Source organism: Saimiri boliviensis, chromosome 11 (assembly GCF_048565385.1).
Source record: "Saimiri boliviensis isolate mSaiBol1 chromosome 11, mSaiBol1.pri, whole genome shotgun sequence".
Classification (NCBI taxonomy): domain Eukaryota; kingdom Metazoa; phylum Chordata; class Mammalia; order Primates; family Cebidae; genus Saimiri; species Saimiri boliviensis.
The window spans coordinates 32,856,182-32,872,748 of record NC_133459.1 but is presented as its reverse complement, the minus strand read 5'-3'; the positions used below and the strand labels follow the sequence as shown (position 1 = coordinate 32,872,748).

At 50.0% G+C, this 16,567-nt stretch overlaps 2 protein-coding genes across 8 annotated transcripts in view; one reads left to right on the top strand and one right to left on the bottom strand.

Moving 5' to 3' along the window:
* C11H1orf94 (chromosome 11 C1orf94 homolog) overlaps positions 1–3,880 on the bottom strand; it is a 50,537-nt gene extending 46,657 nt beyond the window's left edge. Inside the window, exon 1 of the mRNA XM_010348105.3 lies at positions 3,701–3,880. The gene's annotated coding sequence lies outside the window, so the exon portion shown is untranslated. The remainder of the gene's footprint in view (positions 1–3,700) is intronic.
* Positions 3,881–5,585: 1,705 nt separating this feature from the next.
* Positions 5,586–16,567, top strand: part of CSMD2 (CUB and Sushi multiple domains 2) — a 620,269-nt gene continuing 609,287 nt past the window's right edge. For all 7 annotated transcript variants that reach the window (XR_012512371.1, XR_012512370.1, XR_012512369.1 and 4 more), the window contains exon 1: positions 5,586–5,932. Coding sequence is in view for 3 of the 7 variants with exons in the window: in XM_074380476.1 (XP_074236577.1) it covers positions 5,746–5,932 (187 nt within the window). In the remaining 4 variants the exon portion in view is untranslated. The remainder of the gene's footprint in view (positions 5,933–16,567) is intronic.

The window sequence follows — 16,567 nt, the reverse complement described above, 5'->3', positions numbered from 1 at the left end:
GTGTTCCTGGTTGGTGGCTGACTTTCCTCGACATGTTGATTTGGAGACCCACAATTGTTCCATCAGTGGCTCTACCGTCCCCAGGGACCTAAATGCTCTGTATCCAGCCAGCAGATGGTGAAGTAACCCTGGGAAGATTTTATGGGGTAAGCCTTGAAGCGACACACATCACTCCTGCTCACATTCCTTTGACCAGATCCCTGTCTCAAGACTGCATCCAGCTGTAAAGAGCACTGGGAAAGATAGTCCCAGTTGGGCAGCTACTTCTCAGTGACAAGTCAGCACTATTAACTGTTTTGGCTGAAGAATTCTTTGGGGCAGAGAGAGGCTGTCTGCTGCATTGTAGGATGTTTAGTAGCATCCCTGGCCTCTAGCTCATAGAAGCCAGTAGTACTCTCCAGTTGTGATAACTAAAAATGTCTGCAGATGTTGCCAAATGTCCCTGGGAGTGGTGGTTGGGGGGACTGCCCTCAGCTGAGAACGTGCTTCATACTGTGGAAGAGAAAGCAGAAATGTTTGATATTCAGCTAGTTGTCCATGCTAAAAGGGCCAGCTAACCCAGCAGAGGGTGCAAGTTGGAGGGGATTTAGAAAAGGCTACCTGGGGGAGGTGACGCTTGAGTTGAGTGATGATTAGGAATTAGATGCGATAGGAAATTGTATTGTCGGCAGAGGAAGCAGCATGAGTAAAGACATGTAGGCACACTAGCATCGCTGACTGGAGGAGCTTCAAGTAGGGACGACAGCCTGGAGCTCCTTTCCTGTGGCTTATGGCCTTTGGCCTGCAGAGGAAAGTGTTGACCTCTGTTTTGTCACTGGCATGAGCTCTTTTTTCCTTATTTCACAAATGAAGAATTTTCTCCGAGAATGTCAGAATGTGGTAGCAATAGAGGAATGGCCTAGGCTGTGAGCCCCTCCTAACTTCCCTCTCCTGGTCTCACCTTGGTGTGGTCTGGGCTTTGTCCTCATGAAGCCCCTCTGTCACCACTCCTTGGGTGACAGATCACTGCCACCTCTACGGTGATTGCCTCACCCTTGGGAGATCGCGTTGGCCTGGTCATGCTCATGATTTTAAAATCCTGCCCCAATTGGGATTTCTGAGGCCATCTTTGCCCTGTAGTCCTTCTTTTCATCCTGGCCTTCCCCTTGTCCTCTACTTCTGCCCTCGCATTGCTAGAGTCTCCCATTTGCTCACTCCCTCTCTCCCTTGGCTTCAGAAGGCTTTTTGAACTTTTCCTGGGTCGGAATAACAATTTCGGGGCATTAAGTCTATAGCTCCTCCCTGAATGAGGCTGAGTTCTCCAGAGCATCAGGCCTTGTATTCTTTCTAAATCAAACCCTGATGTTATCTGGATATTAGGCTTATCTTGGCTAGTCACTAGACCGCACTGGCCTTTTTTTGCAGTGTGATATTGTAAAGACACCTCAACCCACGGCTGCCTGTTGCTCATAGGGAGAATGGGAGGGACAGGCAGGGAGCCAGCACTGGGGGCTGGGCTGAGACCCACGCTCTCCTAGGCTAGATGGGGGAGGGCTGGTATGTCTTTGACTCCTACCTCTCCATTGCCCTGCAAACGTTTCTAGGGTCCCCATGTCTGCCTTTGCCCCTGTGTTTCCTGACTCAGACTGTTGTAGTAGTCTTCCAAGTGGTACCCATTCCCTTCTTGTACTTTCTTCACAGAGAAGCGAGAGTATATGTCAGGCCATATCACTTAACTTCTCTTTCCCAGAAATGAAAACCTACCTTTTGTATTTAGTGCTGTCTAGTTTTCACTAAAGAAGCCATACTGTACACAGAAAATAGATGTACACAGATATCTCTTTGCATATATTTTCTGATTGTCAAGCATCTGTTCTCTCTCCTCCCTATCTCTGAAAAATCACCTCCTCCTGTTACAGGTTGAATTGTGTGCCCCCCCACCCAAATTCATAGGTTGGAATCCTAACCCCTAGTACTTCAGGATGTGACCTTATTTGGAGTTAGAGTCTTTAAAAAGTCAATTAAGTTAAAATGAGGCCATTAGGATGGGTCCTAATCCAGTATGACTGGTGTCCTTATTAGAAGAAGTTTGGACACAGATGTGTACATTGGGAACACATGTGAGGACACAGGGAGACAAAGGCAGCCACCTACAAGCCAGAGAGAGAAGCCTCAGAGGGAGCCAACCGTGTTGCCTCCTTGATCTTGAACTTCCAGCCTCCAGAACTGTGAGGTGATACCTTCCTGTTGTTTAAGCCACACGGTCTATGGTACTTTGTTGTGGCAGCAGACCTAGCAAATTAATATGCCTTCTATTTCTCACTGGCTAAGAATAAAATGCAAACTCCTCACCATTCCCTAATAGACCCCATGTGATCTGCCCCACTCCCCATTTTCCATCCTCCTCCTAGCCCCCTTCCCTTTTTACAGCCTGGCCTGTGCTCACTATACCAAAAGCCATTTCTCCAACTTTGCATGGCTGCCTTGCTTAATTCTATTATTACATTTATTTATTTATTTATTTGTAGACAGAGTCAGGCTCTGTCACCCAGGTTGGAGTGCAGTGGTGGGATTACGGCTCACTGCAGCCTTGAATGCCTGGGCTTAAATAATCCTCTGACTTCAGCCTCCTGAGCACCTTGCTTAATTTTAGATCTGAGGTTGGAGTGCAGTGGTGGGATCACAGCTCACTGCAGCCTTGAACACGTGGGCTCAAATGATCCTCTGGCTTCAGCCTTGCTTAATTTTAGATCCTGTCTTCCACCGTTGCCATTCTTCCCAGACCATCTCTTTAAAGCATGTCCCTGTATTGCTTCTCCTAGTACAACATAAGCTTCCTTTTGTAGCATCTTTAATTAGTAACTTTATGTATATTTGTGTACATATTTCCCGTCTTCATTAAGTCAGGGACTGTTTCACTAGGTGTATATTCATTGTCTAGCACAGCACTCTGACACATAATGATGCTCAATGCATATTTGTTGAGTAAATGCATCTCCACCTTGTTAAGGTCTTTATCTCTGTCTCAGGTTCCAGCCCAAATCCTACTTTCCTCCTTAAATTAGCCTTCTGATCCCCCAAGTCCAAGAGTAGCTCACTGTCTTGACATGCCTCTCTGTAGCATGCCGCTTCTTCAGTCATGGTGATTATCGCTGTCTGATGGTATCAGTTACATGTGGGTTTCCACCTCTGGCCTGCATCCTCCCAAAGCAGGACCACACACTGTGCATCTCTGCATGGCCCACAGCACAGCCTCGCTCAGGGTCCCTAGCACAGGAGGCGCTCAGTAAATGCATGTGGACCCAAATAGAACAGAGAGCAGGAATGTTGGAGGATGTGAGTAACTGGGCCTTTTACAGGGATTAAAAAATGTGCCCCTGCCCTCCACAGCCCCCAGGGAGAAGGATGACAGACACTCCTTTTGCCTGGGAAGGTTTTGGGGGTGAATCTCCTCTGCCCATTGCAGCCACAGAGCAAAGTTCTGGAGCTAAGAAGGGGATAAGAGAAAGCCCATTGGCCTGCAGCCCCAGATTTATAGAGCAGCCCAGACTTTCTTCTGCCCAGCTGTGGGCTGCACCGGAGGCCTGGGCATCTCTGCCATTTCCTTTCTCTGGAGGAGAACCCCGCCTCCAAGAGAGGGGGAAAGTCAGAGCTTAGAAGCCAGGCGCCCACCCCCAGGCAAGCCCAGCTAACAGCTCCCAAGGCTGTCACCACCACTCACTCCCAGAATAGTCAGTCCCTTCCTTCTCTCCAGGGCTGGTGGGAAGGCTGAGCCCTCTCTTTCAGGGGGCTGGCTCTGGACAATGGGAAGGGAGAAGCCCCCTCCCCCCTGCCCCAGGGACATAAAGCAGGCCTTTCACTGAAGAGTTCTGGCTGCTTCGGTTGGTTCTTGGCACCCAGCGAAGCGGCGTCGGGAGGGGCGGGCAAGCAAGCGTGTTGGGGGTGGGGACCGGCCCGCAATTCTGAGGAGGTTCGCCCGCCTAGGGCCACCGGGCTGGCTCCCCAGCTGTGGGATGAGCTCATGCAGGGAAACCGGAACAACTTGGGGTAGGGGGGAGGGAGGAAGAGTGGCATCTAAGAGGCTGCGAAAGCGTGGATCTGGGGAGCAAGTTTTTCATGGGGAGTAGGGACAAGCCTCCACTCCTCCAACCCCGCCTCAGCCCCCCAATTCGGATCGTCAATTCCACATCCCCTCTTCATACCCTTCCTTGGATGGAAATTCCTGGCCACGCTGACAGCGGTCCAACCTGGGTCGCTAACCTCCCCCAGCCTGGGTCGCCATCCCTATAGTCCATCTCCACACCCTTCCCCAGAAAATATCGGGCTCCATCCCCCGCCGGCCACTGCCCCCTTGGTCACACAGATGCCAACGCTCAGTTTTGGCCAAAACGCGCTGCTCCCTAAGCCCGGAGCACAGCTTCTCTGAGGTGCGTTGGCAAAGGGGATGGGGGCGCACAACGCAGGTGCCTTTCCACTGCACGCGCCAGCAGGGGCCTCCTCTCCCGGCCTTGCCCCTCCCAGTTTCCTCCAGCCTCCTCCCACGAAGCGTCTCTTCCCTCTTGCCGAAGAGTTTGGCGTAGACAGTGAAGGAGCCATCGTGCCTGGCGGAGAAGCCTGGAGTAGACGAGACAGAGACGGCGACCGAGTCGGGTGGGGGATGGGGCGGGGACAGACGCGAAGCCCTTGGCCCAGGAGGCTGCCATTACTGGGGAGGGGTGGGGAGCGGTTCACGCCCTTGGGAGGAACTCTCTTGGTTTGGGGCCTTGGCTGGGAGGAGGAGGGGAAGAGGAAGAAGCAGGGTCCGATTATTTAAATTTGGGGATAAATTGTACAAGTAACTCTTGCATGGTCCTTCCACCAACCTAACTCCCCACCCCCAACTCCCGTGCATACAGGCACCGTCTCCGTCATACTGAGATTTTTGTTTTAGGGTAGGAGTGGGACCGCACTGGGTCGAATGAACGGTCCCCCACCCGCCCATCCCCGCTCCACCGCCCTCCAATTCTTAACCCTGCCTGTCTACGCACAATGTCCCTCTCCTGGGATGGGGTAAGAGGCTACTGTGAATGAGGCTCCTAAGCATCACCCCTGGCCCCAGGTTGCAAGTTCAAAGCCACCACCCAAGATCAGCTTGTAAGAGCCACGACTTGGGGAACTGCGTCCTTCTTTGGTTACCTTTTCCCAGACAGGATTCCAATTTCCAAACGTGGAAGAGGCGTGTGTGTATGTGCCTGTGTGTGTTAGTGCTTGTGTCTGTCACTGTGTGTGTGTATGTGTGTGTGTGGAGGGGGGTATATTTATGGGTGATTTTATAAATGAAAATGGGAGGACTGAACTTAAAAGAAACTGGTCAATTGTAAAACAAACAGGGATAAACAACCTTTTAGATGTAATTTGTGGTTTATCTGGAGGTGGAGGTGGCGCTGAAGAGGAACCCCCGCCCCCCAATATTTTTTCCTTAGCTGCGCCTCCACCCCCAGCATTTGGAGCGGCGGAGAAGCTGCTCTGGAGTGATTAATCCGGGGATAATTCACCCCCCCGCCCCCCGGCGCGAACCCCGCGAAGCGGGATTGGAGCGAGTCATTTCCGAGAGCGCAGCGCGCCTCTCCCCGGCCGGGCGGACACTTGGTTCATTCCAGCCGCAGAAGCTCAGGGCTCCCGCGTACCGGGATTTTTTTCCGAGCAGAAAAAAGCTCCAGAGCTCTCCTGACCTCCTTTCTCCTCGGCGGCGAGCGGAGCCTCTCCCTCGGCGCTGCCGGCCGCGCCATGCCGCGCTCGCGGGGACTGGAGCTGGGGCGCTGCGGCTGCCCCGCGGGGAGGGCTCGCGGCGAAGCCGGAATTTCGGCGCTCGTGCCGGGCGCGGGGAGCCGCTGGGGCCGCCCGCCGCCGCCAACGCCGCCACCTCTGCTGCTGCTGCTGGGCTGGGGGCTGCTCAGCGTCTCCGCCGCCGCGGGTGAGTCCAGCCGCGCCGAGGAGCCAGCGGCCGCCGCGCGCCCCACCCGAGCCTCGAGCCCACCCATCCTCGACCGGGTCCCAGTCCCTTCCCCCGCCCCTATCCCTGCCCGAATCTCCCACCCTCCCAATTGCCTCCTCTCATTCTCAGCCCTGCCTCCGTCTCCCACCCCACCCTCAGCCACGTCCTCACCTCCATTGCTACCCCAGCCCCAGCCGCAACTTGGCTGGATGCGGCCGGTGTGGGGGCCTGGGAGACAGACATCTCCGCCCGGAGTTGCGGGGCACCTGGTCTGTGGCTTCAGTTTCTCCAGCCTCCTAGCCCCTAAGGTGCCAGGCTTTTTCCCGATAAACTTTCCCGGAGCCCTACTCCCCCAGCTCCCGATTCTGCCAGGCATGCTGGTCCTGGAGGCTGGAGAGGAACCTCGCACCCCCTCCCCATTTCCACGTCTGCAAGGTCTGCCCTTCCCTGCCCCCGCCCATTTTCTCCAATTGAAACCGGTGCCCCCTCTAGAGCCGCCAGGAGACTGCGGCCGCCATCCCCCTCCCCAAATGCCACCCCTCCCTCGGCGATAGGAGCTAGGAGAGGGTTCAGGTGGGCGCGTGCCCACGCGGGGGTCCCGCGCATTCCTTGCGGGAGGGATCAGGTGGAGGCTGGAGGATGTTGAGCGACGGGAAAGAGGGGATGGGGGTTGTAGCCGGGGGCGGAGGAGGGAGTGTCGCCGCCAGGCTTCGCGCTGCCACATTTCCCCTCGGTTCTCACTCCGCGCCAAAGTGTCCTTTCCCGCGCCCTGCTGCAGCCTAGTGCCTGGGCTGCGGCAGCAGTAGTGGCGGCGCAGGCTGCGAGACCGGCTTCCGACGACCGAGTCCGGGAGGGGGCAGACCTGGCGGGTGCAGAGAGTCCCGGAACTTCGCGGGTGCCTGGCTGCAGCTTGCAGCACGCGGGGAGGTACGCGAACCTTCGAGGGAACCCAGTCCCCTGTGGAGGCTACTGGCCTGGACCCCTCCCACTTTGCCCACAGCACCCCTCAGAAGCTCAGTTCTAGCCACAACCTAGAAAGTTCCCTGTGCCCAGGCTGAGACGGGTCCAAATCGGGATGCCTGGAACCGCATTTTCATTTAGCCCGGAGGCTGACACCCACTGAGGGAGAAAACCGAAAGACCTGCTGCCCAGGCCTGAACCTAGGGCACCTTACATCTAGAGCCTTGGGGTTTGTTTTGTTTTGTTTTGAAACCACCGATTGAACCTCTGAAGGCTTGGCCTGGACCACTCCAGTTCCCCTTTTTGGGAAAGTGCGCCTCTCCTCTTACAGGTCAGTGAGTGGCGAGCTCTCTGGCCCACTATGGCCTCCAGCATCTTGTGAGTCCGTCCTCGCACACCGTGTCGCCCACTGTTTAGCCACGGCATGATGGGGTTCTTGGTCAAGGAGGGCTCCGGGAGTCAGTTCTGGCTCTCTCATTCCTAGCTGACAGGACTTTCTCAGGTTCTGCTAAGAGTCATAGCCACCAACACCCAGAGAGGGGCGCCCGCGGTGCGCGCGCCTGGGAGCTCTGGCGTCTCGCACGCCCACACCCACTGGGAGGGTGTCCACACCGATGCTGCTGGTCACCCAGACTTGCCACATGGGCGGTGGGGGACCGCTGCTACCTCCTGTCAGGCCTCCCGGTCGTTTGTCAAGGCGAGGTCGGTCTCTGGCTTAGCTGATTGGAGAAAGTCTTGCGATCAGACTAAATTGGTTTTTTTTTTTTTTTTTTTTTTTTTCTGGCTAGATTTGTTTCTGCCCTTTGGGCATATCCTGCCCCTGAGGGAGAGAAAAAGGCCGACTCACCGGCCCTTGCATTGCACAGTGGTGCTAGAATCCTGCCCTATAGAGATCCGTTTTGCTCGCAGCTCCTAGATAAGTAGAAAAGCTGGGGGGAGGGGGCACTGTGTTAGTGGCTTGGGGTAGTTCCTCCCTAGCAGGCCCCACTCTGGCTTGCAAACTTCCAGTACATTTCATTTCATTTCTTTTTTTGAGACAGAGTTTCGCTCTTGTTGCCCAGGCTGGGCAATGGTGCGGTATCAGCTCACTGTAACCTCCGCCTCCCGAGTTCAAGTGATTGTCCTGCCTCAGCCTCTTGAGTAGCTGGGTTAACAGGTGCGCATCGCCAGGCCCAGCTAATTTTTGTGTTTTTAGTAGAGACGGGGTTTCGCCATGTTGGTCAGGCTGGTCTCGAGCTCTTGACTTCGGGTGATCCTCACGCCTCGGCCTCCCAAAGTGCTGGGATTATAGGCATGAGCCACCGAGCCTGGCCCAGTACATTTCTTTTTAAGCCTTTCCCACATTTAGATGAGCTGTTTGGCCTTGCAGGCAACAGAGATTTGGAAATGGATTTGGTGACAGAAGATCGACAGAATTTGGTCCATTAGAAGGGGAAACATATTCATTTTGTGTTCAGTTTACACTGTTGAATTTAAAAGATGCTCAGGACTGCAGCGTCTCCCTTCCTTGTTGATCACTGGACAAATGAAAAGAAGGGTCTGAAAAAGGGGAGTCTCCTCACCCGCCCATACTTTCTTCCCTCAACCCCTTTAGTACCTGTCCTGCCTGGCACTCCCCTCCCCTCCCTGCTCCATCAGTAACCCTTCCTTTTTTTTTTTTTTTTTTTTTTTTTGAGAAAGAATTTCAATTTGTTGCCCAGGCTGTAGTGCAATGGCACAATCTCAGCTCACTGCAACTTCCACCTCCCTGGTTCAACCAATTCCCCTTCCTCAGTCTCCCGAGTAGCTGGGATTACAGGCTCACACCACCATGCCCAGCTAATTTTGTATTTTTAGCAGAGACAGGGTTTCTCCATGTTGGTCAGGCTGGTCTTGAACTCCTGACCTCAGGTGATTCACCTGCCTCAGCCTCACAAAGTGCTGGGATTACAGGCATGAGCCACCAGGCTCAGCCACCCTCCCTTCTTAAAACATGATTCCTCTTGACCTGTAAACAGGCTCATCTTTAAAATAAAACAAGCCAAGGAGCTTTCTTGGCCTATTGACCTATCTAAGCCACTGTCCTATCTCTCTTTTTCACAGTCACTTCTCTTAAAAGGGGTCTTCATGTCATTTTTCTCTACTACCAGTCACTCCTTGCTTCAGCTTCTGTTTCCAGGATAAGAGGTAATAAGGTGACAAAGATGCCCCTGGGATACTTTAGAAGAGAGTACCAATGACCACCGGAATTGCCAGATACATTGTACTTCATCTTTATTTTCCTTTACCTCTCTGTGGCTGTGGCCACTGTGGAGAAATGTCTCTTCCTTGGGCTTCCGGGGCACTATGTTTTACTGATTTTCTGCTGTCTCTTGAGTGTTCCTTCTCAGTTTCTAATACTAACACTTATTTCCCTCCCTGAAGTATGGTGTCCTAGAGCATTTAATTCTTTGTACTTTTCACCATTCCTTTCATCATTCCCTGGATGAGCTCGTCCTTGCTCAACTCTTCCACCACCATACTCTGAAGATTTCAGACAGATCTCTTTGGCCAAGATGTCTTTCCTGATATACATCTATTGGCTTCCTGGTCCACAGGAACTCTGGGTCTAGGTAACCCGTATATCCAGCTGATTCTTGGACATCATCACCTAGGTGTTTCCCTTCCAAAGCAAACTCATTAGCTTCTTTCCTAAGCTTCCAGTATTTCTTATGTGAGCTGGTGGTTCCTGTAGCATCCCAATTATGGAGCCCAGAAACCTTTGGATCATCCTCAACTCCTTGGTTATCATGTGGCCATCAAGTTCTGTCAGTTTTGTACCCTCAATTATTCTCAAACCTAGCTACTTTTCTCTGGATTGAGAAGCCTGAACATTGAAAAAACTGTCATGCCTTCTAGTCTCTTACTAATTTTTTTTTTTTTTTGAGACAGAGTTTCGCTCTTGTTACCCAGGCTGGAGTGCAATGGCACGATCTCGGCTCCCCGCAACCTCCGCCTCCTGGGTTCAAGCGATTCTCCTGCCTCAGCCTTCTGAGTACCAGGGATTACAGGCACGTGCCACCATGCCCAGCTAATTTTTTGTATTTTTACTAGAGACGGGGTTTCACCATGTTGACCAGGATGGTCTTGATCTCTCGACCTCCTGATCCACCCGCCTTGGCCTCCCAAAGTGCTGGGATTAGAGGCTTGAGCCACCGCGCCGGCCCAACTAATTTTTTTAAAAGCAGTATTAAGCTACAGGTAGAAGGAATTCTGACAAAGTTCTGTTTTTTCCCATGCCAGCCACCTAACGGCTTTAAAAAAAAATGAAATGCCAAATTTAAAAAAATTCCCTGCTTTGTATGTTGTCTGAGTGCTTGCTTTTAGTCAGCCTCTTGTAGACTAGAGCACTGAGTGTACTCAGTGTTCTATTACAGTACAAACTGAATTGTATTAAAAAGCATTTATTTGTCTGCCTTACACATTAAACTGTGAGCTTACTGAAGGCAGGGACAGTGTCTTATTTCTCTTGGTATCCCCATATCCAGCTCAGATTCTGGCATGGAATTACTGCTTGATGTATGGCTGTTTGAGCAGCTGACTTTTGTGGTTTTTTTTTCTTGGACAGTTTTCTAGGGACTGATAAGGCTAAATCAGGGGTCAAGGAAGCCAGCTGGTTTGCAGAGGTAATAAGATGATAAAGACATCTGGTCCCCTGTTGCTTTTCTCCACAGCTAAGTATCACCATTTGGTGATAGCTCCCTAGATTCTAGAACCAATGCAACAATAATCCCTTGGCATACCACTCTCCTCCAACACTGAGCCAAGGAAAGGCATTTCCCTACTCAGTCACCAGTGTGTGTATGAATTTGAATTTCCATTTGCAATCAAGCCGAGGGTTCATGGTTTTTAAAAAACGAGCTGACTGCAGCGAAGAGCACTCACCATATCTAGGGCTGGTGAGTGTCTGGCTTTGTTGAAGGTGAGATTAGAATCAAGCACCAGGTTTTGGGAGGCCGAGGCAGGTGGATCACAAGGTCAAGAGATCTACACCATCCTGGCCAACACGGTGAAATCCTGTCCCTACTAAAAGTACAAAAAATTAGCTGGGCGTGGTGGTGTGTGCCTGTAGTCCCAGCTGCTTGGGAGGCTGAGGCAGGAGAATTGCTTGCAACCCCAAAACAGAAGTTGCAGTGAGCCAGGATCACGCCACTGCACTCCAGCCTGGTAAAAGAGCGAGACTCTGTCTCAAAAAAAAAAAAAAAAAAAAAAAAAAAAAAAAAAAAAAGGAAAAGATGCACCAGGGACTGGAGGACCAAATTGCAGGGTCTTGGGCACTACATGGTTTGGGTTCTCTGGCAGAGCCCAGCAGGCAGCTTCAGCAGCATCCTCTTTCACCCTCATTCATGTGCCTGACCTGCCTGTTTTGCCCTCATCATCACGCCAGCAGGATTAAGGGAATCTGATTGTTCCACAGAGCCTTGTTGGAGACCTAGCTGGTCTTCGGGTCTCTCTAAGGCTCAGGCTCCCTGCTGTAAAAAGGACAAGTAATTCCTGAATTTCTGGAAGGATTAGAAACCAGAGATGCAACCAGTCCAGTGCCATACCTCATCGAATGTGGCTATTAAATAGAAGCTGGAGCCGAAGGAACCATCCAGGAAGTCTGTGTGCCCTCACCATGTCCTCCCCTACCTACCATGCTCAGAGAGCTGTTCTGGGCACCCAGGGGAGTCACACTAACAGCTCACATTCACTGAGTACTCAGCAGCACTGTCTTAAGCACTTGCATGTATTAACTCAATCCTCTCAGCAACCCAGTGAACCCTGCAGTATCATTATTCCCATTTCATAGATGAAGAAACAGGTTCAGAGAGGACACATAACTTACCCACACACTAAGTAACCAGAACTTCTTGAATGTTGATCAGTTTATTTCTCACCTGAATTGTGAAATTTCAGGTACATATAAAGTCTCCATTAGTCTTTGGTTCCATATAGCATGAATCCTAAAATGCTGGAGGCTTCATTTTCCTGCCATAGGGGTTATTCTTCAGGGAGACGCTGGGAGTCCCTTGTGGCCACCACCAGGAACCCATCCAAAAAATATGCCTGGTACAAACCAGGAGCGCCAGGGCAGCGCCTGTTAAGTCCACCATCAGAGAAAGACATTGTACCTGCCCTAGAGCTAGTACAGTGGCTCCACCTCACAGAAAGCAAAGCCCAGGATGGAGTCGGGGTTTACCTCCATGGCCCCCTCTGTTGGGGAGTCTCTCTTCTAGAGACTCTTTTACTTTCCACCTGTTTGGGTCTATACTGTTGAAAAATTTTAAACTGAATTGGTCTTTCAAGGGATGTCAGTCCCACCCTTGAAAAATCATTATTATAAGGAACTTTCATGATGCTAAAAATAATGTATATATAGTTAAATGACTGTGAGCACCAAATTACTCTGAGAAATTTGAGAATCTCCTGTGCCGTCTAGAGCAGAAAATAAGGGCTTATATTGCAGCACAAATAGCCTTCCTCCCTGCCAATGTCTAATTTATACTCAATTAAGTGCAATTATAATCCAGAACGTCAAAAAATTGTGTCCATCTTCTAGGTTTTCAAATAGAAAACAGAATAAGTTCTATTATTAAGTACCTGCATCTGTTTATTGATTGAAAGTAAGCAAGTGACAGATGTAACTTTACAGGGAAAAAGCAGAGACTTTGAAATTTGAGATACAAGTGTATTACCAGAGAATGTGCAGGCATTTTGTGCAAAATGATTGATGACACTTTCTGTGATGAGCAAGTGTGGTAGAGGCGAATCAGGCCTCGGGAGATTTGTCTTCAGGTTGTTGCCTGACCACACCCCTTTTTCTACCCCAGCCTCAATCTCCCTACCTACCAACCTTCATTGCTTCCTCCATTGCCATTTCAGGAATGGAGAGAGCTTGGCAATCGGGGAGATTTGGTGATGGTGTGTGGACTTGGCAGTAAGGAGATGATAGTTTAATGGTTTATTTTCAATCCATGCTAAAGTGTCCCTAGCATGAAAATAGACATCTCAACGATGGCATCCCCTCCTGCCAGGGACTTATCCTCCTGGCCTTATCCTATGTGCATTCCTAGAAGGGCTGACCCATATCAGATCCTCAGCTGGGAGAAAGGCCTTATTTGGCCTAGGAGTCAGGAATTCAGCCTTCCAGTCTTGGCTATGCCCCTAACCACCTGTGTGACCAGAAGCCAATCATTTCATCTTCCTAGGCCTCTATTTTCACACCTATAAAATGGAGATAATAATATACGGCTTGTCTATGCAATGATGGACCTGGAAGCTCTTTAATCAACAAAACTAAAGAAAAAAAGCCAAAGCTATTAGAATAAGATCAAAAAAGTTTCTAGTTTAAGCCTATCCAGTGGGAGATCTTGTTCAGGGCTCAGGCTGGCTTGGCTTTCCAGGAATGGGGAGCTCATGACCTCTGCAGACAGCATGCCAGGCTACTTTTCAGGTCTCAGGGGTGATAGGTAAAGGAGGATGGGCTTGCCGAGCTTCTTGGCCTTGATCCATTCTTACCCTCCAGTCGCCTGTGGGACTGCTCCTGAGACCGCAAAGGGAAGAAACAAGCCGTCTCCATCCAGAGCCTGTCAGACATCCTGGCCACAGCCTTTTCCCCAACTACCACCCACCCCTGGGCAGCAGCACTGTGAGTTCAGTCTGGGAGAGTTGATTGCTTGGGCTTTACTCTCACTAACACATTCAACCAGGGGGCAAGATCTGAATGAGGCCTTTAACTCTAGCAAGAGGAAAATTCCCTGCATTCAAGAACCACTGGGACTCACATCTCCTATGATATTTTGTTCTAAGAAACATGGAAAGAAGACAATGTTAAGGGACAGTTTTCTTGAGTTACGGGGAAGGCACAGTTGACGTTTTTTGTTTTCTGCACCCCCCCCCACCAAATCTCAGGTGCATGGTATTTGAATTAATCCTACCCTCACTCCACTCCACTTTGCACTTTATAATCCCCTTTATGTGCAAAACTCCTCTCTTATTTATAATTTTTTCCTCCCTTCATCCCAAAACCTAAAGCTATCCCAATCCCAATAAGTACTCATTCTGATGTGTTTGACATACGTCTTCAAATATGCATGGATCCTTATAAAATATGTAGGGTTGTTTGTATGTCTATGTATTTTTTACTTCTTTTTTTTTTTTTTTTTTTGAGACGGAGTTTTCGCTCTTGTTACCCAGGCTGGAGTGCAATGGCACGATCTCGGCTCACCGCAACCTCCGCCTCCTGGGTTCAGGCAATTCTCCTGCCTCAGCCTCCTGAGTAGCTGGGATTACAGGCACACGCCACCATGCCCACCTAATTTTTTGTATTTTTAGTAGAGACGGGGTTTCACCATGTTGACCAGGATGGTCTCGATCTCTCGACCTTGTGATCCACCCGCCTCGGCCTCCCAAAGTGCTGGGATTACAAGCTTGAGCCACCGAGCCCGGCCTGTATTTTTTATTTCTATAAATGATATTGAGGTATAAGTTTCATCTGGTTTCTTAGTTTATTTACTTAACACCATATTTTGCAGATCTCGCCATGTTCCTTGTGTGTATCTAGTCAGTGGTTTCTAACTGCTGCATTGCATTATGAGTTCCACATCCATCACGTTTTTTGTGTCTGTTCCCCTGGGGAGATACCTCTAGCTTATCAGCAAGTTCCCCCACACTCCACCACTAGAAGATCTGAAGAGCATCCTTGTACATTCTCTCTTAGGAAGCTGTGTGAGAATGGTTCTGGACTATATGATGGAGGATTTGCTCCCTGGGTTAATGTTTCAGCTTTTCATGTTCTGCCATGGTGTTTTCCAGAGCACCATGGAAATGGTGTGCCAGGTCACATTTCCACTCAGAGCGTCCAAGAGTTTCTGTTTTCCCACGTCTTCATGAGTACCTAGTATTAGCCACCTGTCCAATTTTGCCATTTTTGGCAATGTAAATTGCCATCATTGTATTAATTTACACTTGTTACTAGTAAGCCTGAACCTCTCTTACAGGCTTGTTGGCTGTTTGAACTTCTCTTTTTCTGAATTGCTTATTTATATTATTTGCCCATTTAAAAATTGGATTTCTTGTCTTAGAAATCTTTTGGTTGATTTGCAGATGTTTTGTTTATACTCTAGGTGTTGCCCTTTGTTAATTTTAGAAGTTACAAATAGCTTCTTCTAATCTTTAATCCATCTATTTGGCATATGGCAGATTTCTTTGGACAGGAATGCTTCCTTTTGATATAGTCAGTTCCATCAGTGTTTTGGGAGAGGTAGAAACTGAGACATGAGGGCACTGAGGAGCTAGAGAGTATGGTGGGGTCCCATGTCCCACATGGGTCCACTCTGTTGCAGGGCTGGCTCTCTGTATGGAGGGCCCTGAGGAGTCCTAGAACCTTCCTGTCCGTCCTGAGCCCCCACATCCTACAGGAGGTCTCTCTTCTGGCTCAAGGCCCTGTGTTTCCTGAAGGCCCCAGTAAAAGTACAGTTTAATGGATGGGTGCTATACCTAGAGAATGGGCAGGATTGCTCCGTCCTTCAGGAAGCATTTATTGAGTGTCTCTGTGTGCCTGAGCTCTCAGCTGCACTGGGGACATGGGCAAGTTGTAGTGCTGAGTGTACATAAGGGAGGCAGCTACATACAGGCTCAGAGCAGCATTATTCACAACAACCACATGGCGGAAGCAACCCATGTGTCCATGTGCAGATGAGTGGATAAACAAAATGTGGTATATCCATATGATGGAATATCTTTCGGCTTTAAAAAGGAAGAAAATTCTGACACACCCACTACAGCATGGATGAACCTTGAGGACATCATGCTATGTGAAAGAAACCAGTTACAGGCCAGGTGCAGTAACTCACACCTATAATCCTAGCACTTCGGGAGGCCTAGGCAGGTGGATCAGTTGAGGTCAGGAGTTCAAGACCAGCCTGGCCAACATGGTGTAACCCTGTCTCTACTAAAAATATAAAAATCAGCCCAACATGGTAGTCCCAGCTACTCTGGAGGCTGAGGCACAAGAATCGTTTGAACCTGAGAGGTAGAGGTTGCAGTGAGCCGAGATCACACCACTGCACTCCAGCCTGGGTGACAGAGTGAGAGTTCGTCTCCAAAAAAATACAAAAGAAAGTAGCCCGGTCACAAAAGGGCAAATAAATACCTACCATATGCTTCCACTGATGTGTGAGGTATTTAGCACAGGCAAATTCACAGGAACAGAAAGCAGAATGGTGGCTGCCAGGGGCTGGGGAGGGGGAGGTGGGGAATTAATCACTTAATGGGCACTGACTTTCACTTCTGCAAGATGGAGAGAGTTCTGTGGATGCATGGTGGTGATGGTAGCACAACAGTGTGAATGGACTTCATGCCACTATATTATACACTTCAAAATGGTTAAGATAGCACATCTTAACCATCTTATGTTATATTTATTTTACCACAATTTTTAAAAAAGAAGAGGGATAACTCTTCAGACTCAAGGGATCAATGAAAGCTCCCAGAGAAGGGATGTTCAAGCCAAGACCTGCAGGGTCAGCAGGAGTGAGCAGGGAAAGAGGGGAGCAAGAAATGGCTTGCCACAGTGCAGGTTCATCTGCGTGGGCTCCCGGTTGAGTGAGAGCATGTCGTTCCAGGTCTGGAAGAAGGTCTGCTCACCGAAGA